Source organism: Hyla sarda, chromosome 8 (assembly GCF_029499605.1).
Source record: "Hyla sarda isolate aHylSar1 chromosome 8, aHylSar1.hap1, whole genome shotgun sequence".
Classification (NCBI taxonomy): domain Eukaryota; kingdom Metazoa; phylum Chordata; class Amphibia; order Anura; family Hylidae; genus Hyla; species Hyla sarda.
In genome coordinates this window covers 174,555,235-174,573,681 of record NC_079196.1, presented here as the reverse complement: position 1 = coordinate 174,573,681, position 18,447 = coordinate 174,555,235, and the positions used below count along the sequence as shown (strand labels likewise).

The window sequence follows — 18,447 nt, the reverse complement described above, 5'->3', positions numbered from 1 at the left end:
CCTGACACTGGCATTGAATGGAAACTCGACCCAATTATTGCTTCTAATCCTTATTATTGTAAATTCCTCTCAGTTGTTACCAGCTAAATCCCCTTTTGCACTGCAATGTAATCTCCCTTTCTCTTTATAGGGGAAGGGGGGGGGGGGGGTCTAGATTATTCATGCAAAGAAGCATCAAGGGAACTAGGGAATTAACATAACACAGGTGAGAGGTCGGAGGCCACATATACAGATTCATCATAATGGTTGTTCTGACAATCCTGACACACTTGTTTTTTTATTTTATTTTTTGTAACTACCTACATGCTAAAATATCTTGTTACTATTCCTAATATAAGTTTTATGTAGTAATATATGTTTTTCAACTTAAAGGGGTACTCAGGTGGAAAACTTTTATTTTTTTATCAACTGGTGCCAGCAAGTTAAACAGATTTGTAAATAACTTCTATAAAAAAATCTTAATCCTTACAGTACTTATTAGCTGCTGAATATTACAGAGGACATTTTTTCTTTTTGGAACACAGAGCTCTCTGCTGACATCATGACCACAGTGTCTCTGCTGACATCTCTGTCTGTTTTAAGAACTGTCCAGAGTAGGAGAAATCCCCATAGAAAACATATGCTGTTCTGGACAGTTCCTAAAATGGACAGAGATGTCAGCAGAGAGCACTGTGGTCATGATGTCAGCAGAGAGCACTGTGTTCCAAAAAGAAAAGAATTCCCTCTGTAGTATTCAGAAGCTAATAAGTACTGGAAGAATTAAGATTTTTAAATAGAAGTAATTTACAAATCTGTTTAACTTTCTGGCACCAGTTGATTTAAAGAAAAAAAAAGTTTTCCACCGGAGTACTCCTTTAAAGGCCGCCTCTAGTGATATTGATGATCAGGTGTCCCACCAGAAATGTATAACTGTCAGGAAGGAAGATTGTGGGTTGTTTATGAAATTGTATGTCCCCGAAAAGAATCTACTCTTACTCTTGAAGTGGTACTAAACTTGGCATCTAAAGGGAACCTGTCACACTGAAAATGCAGTCCAAGCTGTAGACATCATGTTATAGATAAGGATTGATATATAGTTTAGTGAAAAAAGTTACATTTATTCATGTATATATTAACCCTCTGCTCATTCTGGAGTAAGTAGTCAAGTGGGCGGTCTTGCTCAGTTATTGACAGCTATCTATGTAACTTAAGTGTGCAAATAAAGGGAAAAGAACCACCTAGTAGAACTACAAAGCCCAGTATGAGCAGTACATGCAGATTGGACCGCAGTTTCAACATGACATGTTCCCTTTAAAGCATTACTGTTATTTTAAAAAATAAATAAATAAATAAACTTTGGCATCTTGCACAAATATCAAACATTTTCACTATTCGGGGTCTCAGTGCTTAGACTCCCACCGATAGATATAGCTAGGTGAAGCGCATGCAGAAGAAGGGCTCCATTATAATGCATAAAGCCCAAGATCTTAAGGGTGCATTCACACATGCGTATTTTCTGCTGCAGATCCTCTGCAGATTTGCTTCAGCAGATTTATCTACCTATTAAAGTCAATGGGCAGCAAAATCTGCAGCAGCAAATCGTCAGCAAAAATACGCACGTGTGAACGCACCCTAAGAGTGGATTAACCATTGAGCCAGGGGGTGTTGTGCACTGCAACTATATCCAGCCAACCGGTATCTGACATGTCTGCATGACATTTCAAGAGTTTTTTTTTTTGTTTTTTTATGACAGTCTCTCAATACTTCATGTGTTCAATTGGAGCAAAGACCCAAATTAATGCTAAAACAAGAAATGCATTGCCCGCCCCATGTTTGTCAGCTTCCTGCATTTTCTGCATAATCCTTAAACAAACGGTCTTGTAGAAATATTGCAAATATACAGGGGTTCAATGGGTTCTCCAGGGAACTGAACTGATTACAGGATAGGGGATAAGTGTCTGATTGCGGGGGATCCAGCCATTGAGACCCATTGTACAGGGCCGTGAATATTTACCAGTCCTCGGCGTGCCCCGGCCTCCATCTTCCTGAACGAGCGTAAGTAACAGCCCGCTTAGCCAATTACGGGCTGAGGTGGGACATCGCTGCGTCCGGTGATTGGCTGAATGGGCTATCACTTGCACTCGTCCATGAAGAGTGTGACGAGGATGGATAAGTGGTCCGGACCCCTTACATTAGATGGTAGGGGGTCCCAGATGTTGGAACCCCCCATGATCAGACACTTATGCCCAATTCTGTGGATAGAGGATATGTGTCTGATAAATTAATTTCCCACAGGGGTCCATGACTGATATCCTGGGCAACACCGGGGAGATTTATCAAAACCTGTGGAGAGGAGAAGTTGACCAGTTGCCCATAGCAACCAATCAGAGCTCCTCTTTTATTTTTTAGAGGCCTTGTTAAAAATGAAAGAAGAAATCTGATTGGTTGCCATGGGCAACTTGTCGACTTTTCCTCTCCGCAGGTTTTGATTCATCTCCCACGAAATCTTGAAATATTGTTCAGTTTTAATTGTAATATGAGACAAAACAGAATCAAAGAAAAAGAGAAGATGAAGTAGGGAATTGATGGGATACTTAAACATTTTTTAATAAAGGAAATCTGTAGTGGTAATTTTTCAGAATCCCCTGTGTCCTGGTCCTCCGTTCCAGCCTTCTTCCTGGGGACAATGAGTCATACTGCGCTCAGCCTATCGCCGGCCACAAAGATGTCCTGCCTTGGCTGGTGATAGGCTGAGCGCACTGTCATATAAAAAGCCTGGGCCACACCTTCTCCCTGCTGCTCGGGCTCCTTACATGACAGTGCAGTATGACTCATCGTCCCCAGGAAGCAGGAAGAAGACCGGCACACTGATATCAGCACAATCGGGGAAGATGAGTTAAAGTTTGTTTAGTTACTTTTTTGCAGTGCGGGCACAGGGGATTCTTAAAAAATACCACTACAGGTCTCCTTTAATTTTGTGTTTTGTGTTCCTTTAAAAAACCGGGTCTAGACTCTACATATGGGGCTGGACACCTGCACCTTGGACATCAGTGGAACATTATAAACTTTAAATGAACAGACTATAAAAAGTTCCATAAACTTTCAAATTTTTCCAGGTTTTGCATGAAAAAAAATGAACAGCGCACACACAGAATTTATCTTTTGTATATGTATGTGTGCTACCTTTTAGTAGAATACAAGACTAGTATTACAATTTGTATGATATATATATGTATATATATAAAATCCATTTTTTTTGTAAAGAAATGCAGCTCTCACCAACAGATCTGGCTTCCATGTATATACCGAACCACAGTGACAAGACTCTGGGGAGAAGCGTGCATTGTGTTTCACTAAAACCTCAGTAGCAACACGTCCTAAAATAAAGCATGTATTGCTATTAAGGCATACTGTAATGCTGCAGTGCGTATCATGTATACTTATTACAAGGAGTGCATGACCTGTGCGCTTTCTAGTACAGGGTGGGGGAGGGACTATACGGTGTTAATTAGAAGAAGTTGAGAATGCTAATCCCTAGATAGGAGCGGATGGTGTATAATCTACTGCCTTTCACTGCACCCGCACATGTACCGTATTTTTCGTCCTATAAGACGCACCCAATTTTTAGGGGCAAAATCTAAAAAAATTAAGATTTTGAACCCAATAGTGGTCTTCAACCTGCGGACCTCCAGATGTTGCAAAACTACAACTCCCAGCATGCCCAGACAGCCGTTGGCTGTCCGGGCATGCTGGGAGTTGTAGTTTTGCAACATCTGGAGGTCCGCAGATTGAAGACCACTGCAGGAGGAGGTAATACTCACGTGTCCCCGCCACTCCGGACCCGTCACCGCTGCCCTGGATGTCGCTCCATCGCTGTCGCCGTGTCCCCGTCGCTCTGGAACGTCTCTGCTGCCGGCCGGGTATCCTCGCTCTCCGTCACCACCATCACGTCGTTACGCACGCTGACACACGTACGCGACGACGTGATGACGAGGAAGGAGAGCGCCGGCCATACAGGGGATCCCTGAACGGAGAAGACACCGAGGAGGCAGGTAAGGTCCCTCCTGGTGTCCTGTAAGCACTAACCCGGCTATTCAGTCGGGCTGTTCAGGACCGCCGTGGTGAGATCGCGGCGGTCCCGAACAGCCCGACTGAACAGCCGGGTTAGTGTCACTTTCCCTTCAGACGCGGCGGTCAGCTTTGATCAAAGCTGACCGCCGCTTCTGAAGGGTTAATACAGGGCATCACCGCGATCGGTGATGTCCTGTATTAGCCGCGGGTCCCGGCCGTTGATGGCTGCAGGGACCGCCGCGATAGGGGTGTATTCGCCGTATAAGACGCACCGACTTTTTCCCCCCAGTTTTGGGGAAGAAAAAGTGCGTCTTATACGACGAAAAATACGGTAAATGAATGGTAAAAATAGGGATTGCTATAGATTTCAAATATTGAGGCCTTACATTAGCAATAAGGACAACGGCTGTATATAGACCTTATTAGGCCATGTTCACCCAGGATGAGATTTCCGAGCGGGGCACACGGTCTGCTGCGCCGGGCACACGGTGGATTTTCCGTGACGGATGTTTCTACCACGGAAATTCCAATTCTGGTGTCTACTGAAAGGATGAACATTCATTTTTTCAGAGAAACTTGCTTGGAAATGTATTGCCGTCTTTGGAGACAATGTATTTCCGAGCAATCCTAGCACTGGCAGAACATGCAGATTTGCGGTATATCTGCCTGCAAATCTTCTGCAGTGTGAACATGGGTCTATGGCAGTGTTTCCCAACCAGGGTGCCTCCAGCCTTTACAAAGCTACAACTCCCAGCATGCCCGGACAGCCTAAGGCTGTCCGGGCATGCTGGGAGTTGTAGTTTTGTAACAGCTGGAGGCACACTGGTTGGAAAACACTGTTCTTTGGACTTGGTGGGGGCATGGTTGTCTGCATCATCATCTGGACCCACAGAAATTAGCATTCGGGAGTGAACAGCTTTTGGGTCACGTTTCTAAATCTTTAAAGCAAATGTGAATAGGGCTCCAAAAACGCATTCACCTGCTGCAGATATAAAGCGGATTAAAATTGCGCAATTACACGCAACATGCCCTATGTATGGTGGACTCGCTTTGCAAGGCAAAAGGTAAAATGCCCGGCACGGTTCTGCAAGATCTGCAAGTAGGACGAGTGAAATATGTCCGCCGCATGTTTCAAAGTTAGTACGTGTTGCTGGGTTCTAATGTGTGTGGTTTTTTTACTGTACAAAGCAGCGTATTCCATACAAATGTATACGTAATCAGGTCAGTCCACTCTCATCTGGAGTACGAAGGTGTGGATCAGTGTTTCCCAACCATTGTGCCTCTAGCTGTTGCAAAACTACAACTCCCAGGATGCCCAGATAGCCTTTCGGCTGACCGGGCATGCTGGGAGTTGTAGTTTTGCAACAGCTGGAGACACGATCATTGAGAAACACTGGTGTAAATGATTAGAATGGAATGGAGATGTATGGGATCTGGTGAATCAGGATTATAATAATGGCCTGTAAGAATGGTGGGGGATGCTGCCGAGGAGAAACTGGTTCTGGCTGGTTGTACTTGGAAGAAACTCCCTCTCCATCAACCTGGCCTCTTTGTGCTTCAGTAATCCTTATGTCCCCAGGACAGCTCCTCTCAATGCTTCCTGTTTACTTCAGGGCAGCACCGACACAATGGCGTACTTGGGGAAAGAAGGTTGCTTTGCACTATGCTGGCAAATACGATGCAGAATTTGTAAGGCTGGGTTCACACTACGATTTTTAAATACGGTAACCGCATACGGTTTTCCGCTAAAAAACGTATGGAAAAAAACGTATGCAACCGTATGACTCCAAATAAGTTTTTTTCCCCGTATACGGTTCCAAAACGTATGTATGGTTCTATCCGTTTGCATGCGTTTTTGCCAACGGTTTTGCTATTTTGTAGGAATTAGTTATCAAGCAATTTAATAAAGTTACTATTGTTCTATTGAAATTCCAATCTGCGCATGTGTCAACTCCAAAAACGGATTAGAAAAACCGTGTGCAACCGTATTCTGAAATTCTGTGTACGGTTCTCATAGACAACAGTGTTAAAAGAACCGCATACGGTTCGCATACGGTTTTCCAACAGGAGGCAAAAACGTGGTCGACAGCGTTTTGGCCTACGGTTGAAAAATCGGCAAAACCGTACCCGGGGCAAAACGGATGCAACCGTACACAACATTTGGAATACGGTTTACAATGCATTCTCTATGCATACGGTTTCGGATACGTTTTTTTGCGGAAAACCGTATACGGTTACTGTATTTGAAAATCGTAGTGTGAACCCAGCCTTACACTCTCGTACACTACAGGGAATATAAAGCCTGGCTACTGGTTATACAGCTTATATGGGGGAGATTTATCAAAACCTGTGCAAAAGAAGAGTTGCCCAGTTTCCCATAGCAACCAATCACATCACTGCTTTCATTTTGCAGAAGCCTTGATAAAAATGAAAGAAGCGAGCTGATTGGTTGCTATGGGCAACTGGGCAATTTTTCTCTGCCCTCATGGTCTTTCATTTGAAAACCTAAAAGAATAGATTACAGAACAGCATACAATCCCCTATAAATTTTTACATTGAGGGGCTTGAATGTATCGTCCTATGTCAGTGTTTCCCAACCAGGGTGCCACCAGATGTTGCAAAACTACAACTCCCAGCATGCCTGGACAGCCAAAGGCTGTCCAGCCATGCTGGGAGTTAAAGTTTTGCAACACCTAGAGACACCCTGGTTGGGAAACACTGCCCTATGTGAATATAATATATACATTTTGTAAAATATGTGTATTGTTGATGCCATTTCCTGTCATGTGATTGGAATTGTGGGTATTTTTATCATGCCTGAAGAAGAAGAAACTGGTCCGGTTTCGTAACACGTAGCATGTTTTAATAAAATCACGCCTGGATCACCTTATTGGCAGCGCCTATTATCCTCCGTGGAGTATGGAGTGGTATTGGAATCTATGTGAATATAAGGTGCAGTGTATGAAAGGGGCACAGACTACAGACTGATGTAAAACAATCTGTGTTATGGGGGCAACGCTGGTGTTGCGATAAAAATCACAAACCTTTTCAAAACAGTGAAACCGTGTAACTTTCGGTGACATCTGATCAACTGTTTAATGCGTACCTGTCAGATCCCACAAAAAAAACAAAACTATTATATGTTACTCAGCACCTCACTCTGATCATATACATGTAATTTCTATCTCTATCACCCCTATGTCACTAACGAATAGCATATTAACACTGCTCAGTGTATTTTCCATCTTGTCAAAGGGAGGGGGCGTGTCCCTCTCTTGCCTGCACTGTGATGACTCCTCCCCCTCCCACACTCTGCCTACAGCTTTTGCAAAACTACAACTCCTAGCATGCCCAGACATCTTTGACTGTCTACGCATGCTTGGAGTTGTAGTTTTGCAATGTATAACAGCAGTGTTGCTGCAGGCTGTGTTCCTCCTGCAGCCTTGTCAATCAGCCAGCTCATGTCCATGATCCTTGGACATTCTCATGCTGCTGTGGGACTCATTAGTGCCCCAGGAGGTGGGATTTTCAAAGGCAGTATTCTTTAATAAAATGTGAAAATGTTTTAAAGAAGTCTATTAGAAAAACTATTGTTTTGACAAGATGTACAACATATAAAAAGTATTTATATCTGACAGTGCCCATTTAAGCTTTGGCTACTGCACAGGTGCAAGCACATATGCCCGTCCCCACTGTGTTCGGCAAAACTGTAATCGATTGCAGACAGAAGTAATCGATGGCTGAGCCAATCCGCTCGTTGTACGTGTCCTGAAAGTGCTGCTCTTGCCCCCAAGTGTTGGGGGGGGGATGGGGGGGGGGAAGAGTGTGTATAGAATTAGAGTTAGGGATTACCATACACTTCTCTGAACCACACACCATGGGGGGATTTATCATAGTGTGTGTGATGTACATGTTTTTAAATCCTGTTTTCCTTGCAGTGTATTTTTTTACTTGCCCAGGACTAAGTTATCAAAAACTCTCATAAATTGTGGAGAAGCATCAGTGACAGTGATGACTGTAAAATATTGCAAGGTATAGATACTTTTTACCATGTGGTCAGCCTTGGTGTGACTCCATAAATGTGGTCCATTGTGCATAAATCAGTGACAAATGACAGTCGCAAATGACAAATCAGTGGCCACTGCAAAAAAAAAAAAACTTCTACCGTAAACACAAATGTGAAAAGTCACAACTTTTTTTAGGGACAATGTTACACACACAAAAGGGGGTAAAGACCATGATAAACCCCCCCCCCCCCAAACACCCTAACCCCCAAACCTTAAGTGCAACTCCCAACCCTCACCCTACACCCCAACACTAAAGTGTAACCTCACAACCATAACCTTACACCCTAATCCCCAACCCTAACCCTAAACACTGCTGTCCTTAAAGGGGTACTCCGGCCCTAAGACATCTTATCCACTATCCCGCAATCACCTGTGTGAGCTGCACGCAGTTCTGGAGGCTCCGAGTATGAAGCCTCACGACCATGGGGCCAGAGTATCGTGACGTCACGCCATGGGCAGATTTGTGATGTCACGATATACCTCTGCCCCGTGGTCGTGAGGCTTCATACTCGGAGCCTCCAGAACTGCGTGCAGCTCACATAGGTGGGTGCTGCAAGAGAGATTGGGGGACCCCCGCGATCAGACAACTTGTCCCCTATCCTTTGGATAGGGGATAAGATGTCTTAGGGCCGGAGTACCCCTTTAAGTGTATTTAACACTAGGGGGAAAGAGCAGCACTTTCAGTAGAAGCATGATAAGCAGAATGGATTGATTGCTTTTGCCTGTGAGGGTTCTTAGTTTTGCTGGACAAAGCAGGGATGGGCGTGAGTTTAAGACAAAATTTGAACAGCTGATCCACTGTCACCAGAAGTGATGTGGCTTCACTGTTTTACTAAGGTTCATAATTTACCACAACATCCGTACTTTTTTTTTTTCCTGCACTTGAATGTTATTATTTAAATCTCTACTCATTCGGCCCTTAGGAGTCCAGGGGTGGCATTCCTGTGAGAGTGCACATACAGAGACAGCTGTCACTCACTGACAAGGACCACCCGTTGGTCTCCTAAATCCAGATTCTTTTCCCGCAAAACTAGATATGCATCTGCTCAGCTTCTCCTGCTCTATAACAAGATGCTGTAGGTCAGACTGTGTATTTAACATGTCGGGTTCCCTTTAAATAGCATACATCCCTCCAATGGCCCATTCCTTCCTGTCTCTTACAGACAAGGATTAGACTCCAGCTGTGCTCAGTGTGGTATATCTGGCCGTGTATGGCTGATATGGTATGTGGTGTATGGCAGATATGGTATGTGGTGTATGGCAGATATGGTATGTGGTGTATGGCAGATATGGTATGTGGTGTATGGCAGATATGGTATGTGGTGTATGGCAGATACGGTATGTGGTGTATGGCAGATACGGTATGTGGTGTACGGCTGATACGGTATGTGGTGTACGGCTGATACGGTACGTGGTGTACGGCAGATACGGTACGTGGTGTACGGCTGATACGGTACGTGGTGTACGGCTGATACGGTACGTGGTGTACGGCTGATACGGTACGTGGTGTACGGCTGATACGGTACGTGGTGTACGGCTGATACGGTACGTGGTGTACGGCTGATACGGTACGTGGTGTACGGCTGATACGGTACGTGGTGTACGGCTGATACGGTACGTGGTGTACGGCTGATACGGTACGTGGTGTACGGCTGATACGGTACGTGGTGTACGGCTGATACGGTACGTGGTGTACGGCTGATACGGTACGTGGTGTACGGCTGATACGGTACGTGGTGTACGGCTGATACGGTACGTGGTGTACGGCTGATACGGTACGTGGTGTACGGCTGATACGGTACGTGGTGTACGGCTGATACGGTACGTGGTGTACGGCTGATACGGTACGTGGTGTACGGCTGATACGGTACGTGGTGTACGGCTGATACGGTACGTGGTGTACGGCTGATACGGTACGTGGTGTACGGCTGATACGGTACGTGGTGTACGGCTGATACGGTACGTGGTGTACGGCTGATACGGTACGTGGTGTACGGCTGATACGGTACGTGGTGTACGGCTGATACGGTACGTGGTGTACGGCTGATATGGTACGTGGTGTACGGCTGATATGGTATGTGGTGTACGGCTGATATGGTATGTGGTGTACGGCTGATATGGTACGTGGTGTACGGCTGATATGGTATGTGGTGTACGGCTGATATGGTATGTGGTGTATGGCAGATATGGTATGTGGTGTACGGCTGATATGGTATGTGGTGTACGGCTGATATGGTATGTGGTGTACGGCTGATACAAGTCTACGTGCTATGTGGCGAGCATCTCCTGTAACAAAGCATAAAGACAATGCAGAGAAATCATCTGGTCTCCGTCATAGTGAAGTTCACAGATGGTCTGTGACCTGTTTCATATAGTTATTGGATTAGAGCGTCTAGATCAACTGATGGCTGCCTGTCTCCATTTACTGGAATGGGAATCTCATGCAGATAAAGGCTTTTCATTTCTGAAAATTGAGAGTAAATCAGTCAGAATTTTCTGCAAATCACTTGTTGTCTTTGTGGTTGCTAACAGTAAGGCTAGGTTCAGACTAATTTCCGACAGAAATTCAGATGGAAAATTTCCATCAGAAATTCCGCTTGCTAAAATGTCTAGTGTAGTGAATGGTTTTGTGAAGCGGAAAATCCGCTTTGAAAATCCGCTAGAAAATTTCCGCCTGAAGAAAGGGGTTGCTCTTTCTTCAGGCGGAAATCCGAGCGGAACACATAGCAGTCTATAGGAGACTGCAGTGTCTGCATGGTCCTAGCGCCGACTAATTCAGTCGGCGCAGGCGGAACTCGAAATCTCCGGGCGGAAATTTTCTGCCAGGAGATTCCGTAGTCTGAACCTAGCCTAAGTGATCGCCACTCCCGGGATAACACTGCATGCAACTCAGCAACACATCACATGCAGACTGTCACACAACTCTCAAGATACATAGGCATAGAAGCAAATTCATTTCAATCTATGTGCTGTGCAAATATAGTTTATGTATAAACAAATAATAACATATGTGTTAAAGGGGTACTCCGACCCTAGATATCTTATCCCTTATCCAAAGGATAGGGGATAAGATGTCTGACCACTGGGGTCTGTGCTGCACCCGGCGGTGGTTTGGTGTCGGATTCAGCGCCGGAGGCTCGTGCCATCACGGCTGCACCCCACTCATGATGTCACGCCCTGCCCCCTCAATGCAAGTCTATGGGAGGGGGCATGACGGCCATCACACCCCCTACAATAGACTTGCATTGAGAGGGCATAGCCGTGACGTCACAAGCGGGGGGCGCCCATTGACATCACGAGCCTCCGCCCCTCATCAGCAGTCATCCAGCATGGAGCGAAGTTCACTCTGTGCACTGGATGTCTGGGGTGCCACAGCCGAGATCGTGGGAGTCCCCAGCGGTGGGACCCCACGATCAGACATGTTATCCACTATCTCTTGGATAGGGGATAAGATGTCTATGGGTGGAATACCCCTTTAAAGCGTTATTAAAGGGGTATTCCAGGCCAAACCTTTTTTTTTTAGATATCAACTGGCTCTGGAAAGTTAAACAGATTTGTAAATGACTTTGATTAAAAAAATCTTAATCCTTCCAATAGTTATTAGCTTCTGAAGTTGAGTTGTTGTTTTCTGTCTAACTGCTCTCTGATGACTCCCGTCCCGGGAGCTGTGCAGTTCCTATGGGGATATTCTCCCATCATGCACAGCTCCCGGGACGTGACATCATCAATGAGCAGTTAGACAGAAAACTTCAGAAGCTAATAACTATTGGAAGGATTAAGATTTTTTAATAGAAGTAATTTACAAATCTGTTTAACTTTCCGGAGCCAGTTGATATATATTTAAAAAAAAGTTTTTGCCTGGAATACCCCTTTAAAGTGGCATTCCTGTCCTATAGTGAGTGCATATCTTAGTAATCAGTTGGGGTCTGACCTCCAGGACCCCTACTGTTCCTGAGAAGGAAGGGAATGCAGCACTCCACTGGCATGCTGGAGGTTGTAGTTTTGCAACAGCAGGAGGCACACAGTGAGTTTAGTTATGCTTACTTTATCCTGCCGGACAACCCCTTTAACAGAAGGTTACTCTAACGGTAAACCCCCCTTATAAGCAACTGCATATAACTCCTAACACATATGGCTCCCTAATTTCAATGGGCACTATGCACATACTTTACTCCCTCCCAAATGATTAGTCAGCGACCACTTCCTTGGCAGCAGGTAACTTTTAGCACATGTTAGATTGCTGCCTAAACTAACAATTGTTTATAGATAGAAAATTAATTATAATTGCACACCCTGAAGCTGAAGGAGTTCCTGGGAGAAGAGCTGGTCCCATATTGTGTTTCCTTTGTCAGGCTACCAAATAAGCAGCTCTTTTTCGTCTTTGCCACGGGGGGTGATGATACATCATCAGTGATGGGGCAGATAAAGTAGTTGTCTTCTTCGTCACTGTCAGCCTTATTGCAATCCGAGCGGCAATCTTTTAACATGGGAGAGTTATCCAGACCCTCCATGCTGAAGATGAGGTCTTCGTCTGCCATGGCTGGAAGTGGGGATTATTCGCTGAATGATTGAAATAGCCAGACTGCTGCTGTAGAATAATAGCATTCAGGAGAGGGCCTGCAAAGCAATAGACATAGATGTCAATCAATAAATGGGACATTAGGGGTAAAATTATCAAGTCCTAACAATACTGTACAGATTTTACATGACATACCACATACTCTGACCAGCACCACTGTCTGAAATCTGGGCACTGCCTCCAACAAACAACAAGGTAATGCCAGGCAAATCCTACAATGTGTTGATTCCTTATATAAAGGGTAGAATATACTGAGCACTGTCAAGAATATACCTATACAGTGGTCCCTCAACATACGATGGTAATCCGTTCCAAATGGACCATCGTTTGTTGAAACCATCGTATGTTGAGGGATCCGTGCAATGTAAAGTATAGGACAGTGGTCTACAACCTGCGGACCTCCAGGTGTTGCAAAACTACAACACCCAGCATGCCCGGACAGCCAACGGCTGTCCGGGCATGCTGGGAGTTGTAGTTTTGCAACATCTGGAGGTCCGCAGGTTGAAGACCACTGGTATTGGAATTTATAGTCACGTGCCCACGCCGCTCCGGACCGTCACCCCTCGTCACCGCTGCCCTGGATGTTGCCTTCCATCGCTGTCGCCGCGTCCCCGGGGTGTCTCCGATGCTCCGGCAAGGCCTCTGCTTCCCCGGCATCCTCGCTCTCCGTCGCCGCCATCACGTCGCTACGCACGACGCTCCTATTGGATGGCGGGACGGCGTGCGCAGCGATGTGATGACAACGAAGGGAAGCGCCGACGATGCAGAGGATCCCGAAGAGGATGCGCCGGAGCCCCGAGGACAGGTAAGTGATCGTCAGCGGACCACACGGGGCACCGTAAATGGCTGAAGCAGTCTGCGCTGCCGGATAGCCGTTTATGCGATGGCCCCGACATACAAAAGCATCGCATGTTGATGCTGCCTTCAACACGCGATGGCCTCTGAGAGGCCATCGCATGTTAAAATTATCGTATGTCGGGGCCATCGTAGGTCGGGGGAGGGGGGTCACTGTACATTTATTGCTGCGTCCTACCGGATGAGCAGAATATTATTCCCTATGCACATATATAAGTTCAGAGGGTTACTATACAGGGCCGGTTCTGCCTATAGACAAAATAGGCAGCCGCCTAGAGCGCCCTCATGATGGGGGCGCTGCTCTGCCCACTGCAAGAAAATTAGTAGCCAGCCAGCATCCAAAGCACCCACTGCTCATTCGAAGCACCCGCCCAGCCAGCACCACCGTTGCACCATAATAATCTGAATTCTTCAGCCTGCTGGAGGCGCGCAGTGCCACCTCCGAAGCCAGATAGGCAGATCAGGTTCATTCAGCATCCTGACATCGCGGAAACCTCCATACATCTGCCCCATGAGGGGGAGGTTGGTTACAGTGTGTCACCCCAGTAGTAAGGTGGGGTGTGTCAAAGGGTGGGGCCAATGGGCGGGATCAAGGGGCAGCAAAATTAGCTTTTGCCTAGGGTGGCAAAAATCCTTGCACCAGCCCTGATGGTTTGTATAGTAGTTTGGTGACTGCAGTTGAGTTGAATGCACCTTGTGATGGTTTGTCTTTCCTATGTGGCTAAGGGAGTCACTCCATCTATAAGGGAAGGGATGGGTGAAGATGAGATGGGCCTCCCTCAACACAGGATGCACTGGGCCTCTTCTATGATAAAAAAAAAAAAAAGTAGTATTATGTATCTCAGATATTGCAAATGGACAACTAATGTACTTTCCTACGATTATATGAACTGCAGTAAATGTCAATGACCCAGTCTTTCCAGCAAAGCCTCTTTCCATAATGGAATAAGATGTGAATGTGTGGAATGCAGACCAGCCGAGTACACTCTGTACGCAAGAAAATGGTTATTGTCCTACCAAACGGGATTAGCAGCTTTAATTTATTAATGGGAATAAAGCCAAATAACCATTTTGATGGTCAACAGACAATAAAATGCTGCACAGCTATGTCTGTTGTATTACTTATGCTTGATGTTAAGTATTATGCACAACTATATTAAAGGGGTACTCCACTGCCTCAGCATTCGGAACATTTTGTTCCGAACGCCGAGTGCAGGCGGCGGGGGTTGTGATGTCACGGCCACACACCCCTTGTGATGTCATGTGACATCCCCTCAATGCAAGTCTATAGGAGGCGGCGTGACGCCCCCTCGCATAGACTTGCATTGAGGGGGTGTGATTTGACGTCATGAGGGGGCGTGGCCGTGACCATCCCCGTCGCCTGCACCCATTGTTGTAAACGAATGCCGGGTGCTGCAGAGAGATGGCGGGCGTCCCAGCTGCGGGACCCCCGCCATCAGACACCTTATCTTATGCTATCCTCCAAAGGATAGGGGATGTCTAGTGTATGACTGATTTTATATTTTCTATATTAGCATTATTTGCACTTCACATAGGATGATGCGTCCCACATACAGCACCTGACAAAAGCGTCATATGGCGGTGAACAGAGTCTCTATCATAAGGAGTAAGGATTCCTTTATTGTGATCCTTTATTGCACGTATTGACCTGAATTACAACTAACAAACCCCTACTAATGGAATTTATGTCCTGTTTGCATGAATCAATAATTGTATTGATTTTAACCAATTAGAAGTGATTTCTGTTTATCATTACTAATCACTGATAAAGATCATACATAATACATATGAGATCAACAGACCATCATAGCGTGTCAATGTGTGACACTAGAACTACATAAAGATGTCACAAGCATTTATCGTCTTATCATTTATCGTTTTTTGTTAAATTAAAACTGTCAGTCTGTTCACCCACACTAAACCCAATACACTAGGTTATAGTGCGGGTGAACAGGAGTCCAGCGAGGGGTCACTTACTTAAATATGTCCAGTAGGTCCTGAGATATGTCCCTCAGAAGATCCTCTAATAAATTCAGTGAATCGTGCACAGGGGGCGGGGCTTTGCAGGGGGCGGGGCTTTGTGACTCCACTTCACTAGGATGTGAAGTCACAGACAATGAATATGTAAATTGAGTCGGCAAAGCCCCACCCCCTGCGTGCGATTCACTGAATTCAGCAGATGATCTTCTGGGGCGGACAGTTTTCCTTTATATCAGTGTATCAGACTTTATATGTTATACAAGAAAATGATTATACTGAGGACAGCCATAATATATCTCTGACATGGTCACTTCATATATTAAAGTATATTGGAAGACTGCATTATGATCAATTACAAAATATAATTTTAATAGAATTGTTTCATAACAGTTGGAATGAATCGATCATTCACATAACAGAATTGCTCTATGAGTAGTTTTCTAATACAAAATTGCCATAAAACTGTTAAAGGGGTTGTCCCATGATTAAACGTTATCCCCTATCCACAGGTACTTCCACCAGGTCTGGTGCTCCACTATGTTCGGTAGTCCCATAGACAGTAATTGGACCATTGGCCGAGCATGTGTACTGCCGCTTCATCCACTCGGAGGACGACTGACTTCCGTTCTTGTGATCAGTGGGTTTCCCAGTGTTTGGACCCCCACAAATCAGATCGGTTTTAATTTTGGGAAAACCCCTTTAAAATGGCTTCACCAGATACCAGGATCCCACTGACGTAAAGGGAAACAATTTCCAGCCTCATAATAGAAAGTAGTTGTCACCACGCCAGACTCATCATTGTCTGCTTCTCTTGGAAACAAGCCGATAGGAATAAACATTTTACAGAATGGCATTTTGTTAGTCAAGAGACACCAATTAAATGGGTACAAAACTCCCCTTGTAAATAATTTAGCAGTGCCAGTGAAGTCATATAACACCATTTATATATGCGTTCTTCATCAGTTGCTCACCAAGTGGTAAATTAGATGTCGGCGTGCCATCATGCCAATTTGGTTTACAGACACTTAGAAATCAGTCAGCTGCATGCCACGAACAGCCCGTCACGTGTTGGTCTTTATACACTATTTTTCTATGTAATTTACATATAGAGTTGCTGTTTGCCATTATTTTGCTTAACATATATTGTACTCATTATTTAGACTTCTATAGTTGGAACGGTATCTTTCTGCCCTCATACTCCACCTCTGATCCCTTTTCTTCTTGTTGCTGTCAACAGTTTAAAGTGGACCTGTCGTCAACAAAAACTTTTTATATAATGTAGATAATAACATTATATGTATATTTGTAATATACATTGATTAAAAAATGTGTATATTTTTGGGTGCTATTGCTTGTGTGTCTCTGTGAGGAGATCAAATACAGGAAGTGAGGGCAGGACAAGCAGGGCTCTGTGCAGGCTCCTGGCCTGTCGATCAGCCTGCTGTGTGAGCCAGGGGCATGTTACAGAGCCTCACTGCACAGAGTTCTGCTTGTCCTCAGTGTACAGAGCCCTGCTTGTCCTCAGTGCACAGAGCCCTGCTTGTCCTCAGTGCACAGAGCCCTGCTTGTCCTCAGTGCACAGAGCCCTGCTTGTCCTCAGTGCACAGAGCCCTGCTTGTCCTCAGTGCACAGAGCCCTGCTTGTCCTCAGTGCACAGAGCCCTGCTTGTCCTCAGTGTACAGAGCCCTGCTTGTCCTCAGTGCACAGAGCCCTGCTTGTCCTCAGTGCACAGAGCCCTGCTTGTCCTCAGTGCACAGAGCCCTGCTTGTCCTCAGTGCACAGAGCCCTGCTTGTCCTCAGTGCACAGAGCCCTGCTTGTCCTCAGTGTACAGAGCCCTGCTTGTCCTCAGTGTACAGAGCCCTGCTTGTCCTCAGTGCACAGAGCCCTGCTTGTCCTCAGTGCACAGAGCCCTGCTTGTCCTCAGTGCACAGAGCCCTGCTTGTCCTCAGTGCACAGAGCCCTGCTTGTCCTCAGTGCACAGAGCCCTGCTTGTCCTCAGTGCACAGAGCCCTGCTTGTCCTCAGTGCACAGAGCCCTGCTTGTCCTCAGTGCACAGAGCCCTGCTTGTCCTCAGTGCACAGAGCCCTGCTTGTCCTCAGTGCACAGAGCCCTGCTTGTCCTCAGTGCACAGAGCCCTGCTTGTCCTCAGTGTACAGAGCCCTGCTTGTCCTCAGTGTACAGAGCCCTGCTTGTCCTCAGTGCACAGAGCCCTGCTTGTCCTCAGTGCACAGAGCCCTGCTTGTCCTCAGTGCACAGAGCCCTGCTTGTCCTCAGTGCACAGAGCCCTGCTTGTCCTCAGTGCACAGAGCCCTGCTTGTCCTCAGTGCACAGAGCCCTGCTTGTCCTCAGTGCACAGAGCCCTGCTTGTCCTCAGTGCACAGAGCCCTGCTTGTCCTCAGTGCACAGAGCCCTGCTTGTCCTCAGTGCACAGAGCCCTGCTTGTCCTCAGTGTACAGAGCCCTGCTTGTCCTAAGTGTACAGAGCCCTGCTTGTCCTCAGTGCACAGAGCCCTGCTTGTCCTCAGTGCACAGAGCCCTGCTTGTCCTCAGTGCACAGAGCCCTGCTTGTCCTCAGTGCACAGAGCCTTGCTTGTCCTCAGTGTACAGAGCCCTGCTTGTCCTCAGTGCACAGAGCCCTGCTTGTCCACCCTCACTTCCTGTATTTGGACTCCTCATAGAGACACACAGGCAATAGCTGTAGGGACAAAAATATACATATTTTTAAACAATGTATATTACAAATACAAATATAATGGTATTATCTACATTGTATAAAAAGTTTTTGTTGACGACGGGTCCACTTTAATATCTCCCCATATGAAGTTAAAATTTTGGCACAACTATCTCATAGGACTTTATGGTAGGGTCACATGTGCTGTATTTTGCTGAATATTT

General features: G+C 45.9%; 1 protein-coding gene and 1 long non-coding RNA gene across 3 annotated transcripts in view; one reads left to right on the top strand and one right to left on the bottom strand.

Moving 5' to 3' along the window:
- LOC130284447 (uncharacterized) overlaps positions 1–16,604 on the top strand; it is a 72,892-nt gene extending 56,288 nt beyond the window's left edge. The window contains exon 4 of the long non-coding RNA XR_008847039.1: positions 16,062–16,604. This is a non-coding gene — a long non-coding RNA (uncharacterized LOC130284447). The remainder of the gene's footprint in view (positions 1–16,061) is intronic.
- EEF2K (eukaryotic elongation factor 2 kinase) overlaps positions 1–18,447 on the bottom strand; it is a 95,154-nt gene that overhangs the window by 62,019 nt on the left and 14,688 nt on the right. For both annotated transcript variants that reach the window (XM_056534791.1, XM_056534792.1), the window contains exon 2: positions 12,410–12,734. In XM_056534791.1, coding sequence (XP_056390766.1) covers positions 12,410–12,655 — 246 coding nt within the window. In that variant the 5' untranslated portion in view covers positions 12,656–12,734. The remainder of the gene's footprint in view (positions 1–12,409; positions 12,735–18,447) is intronic.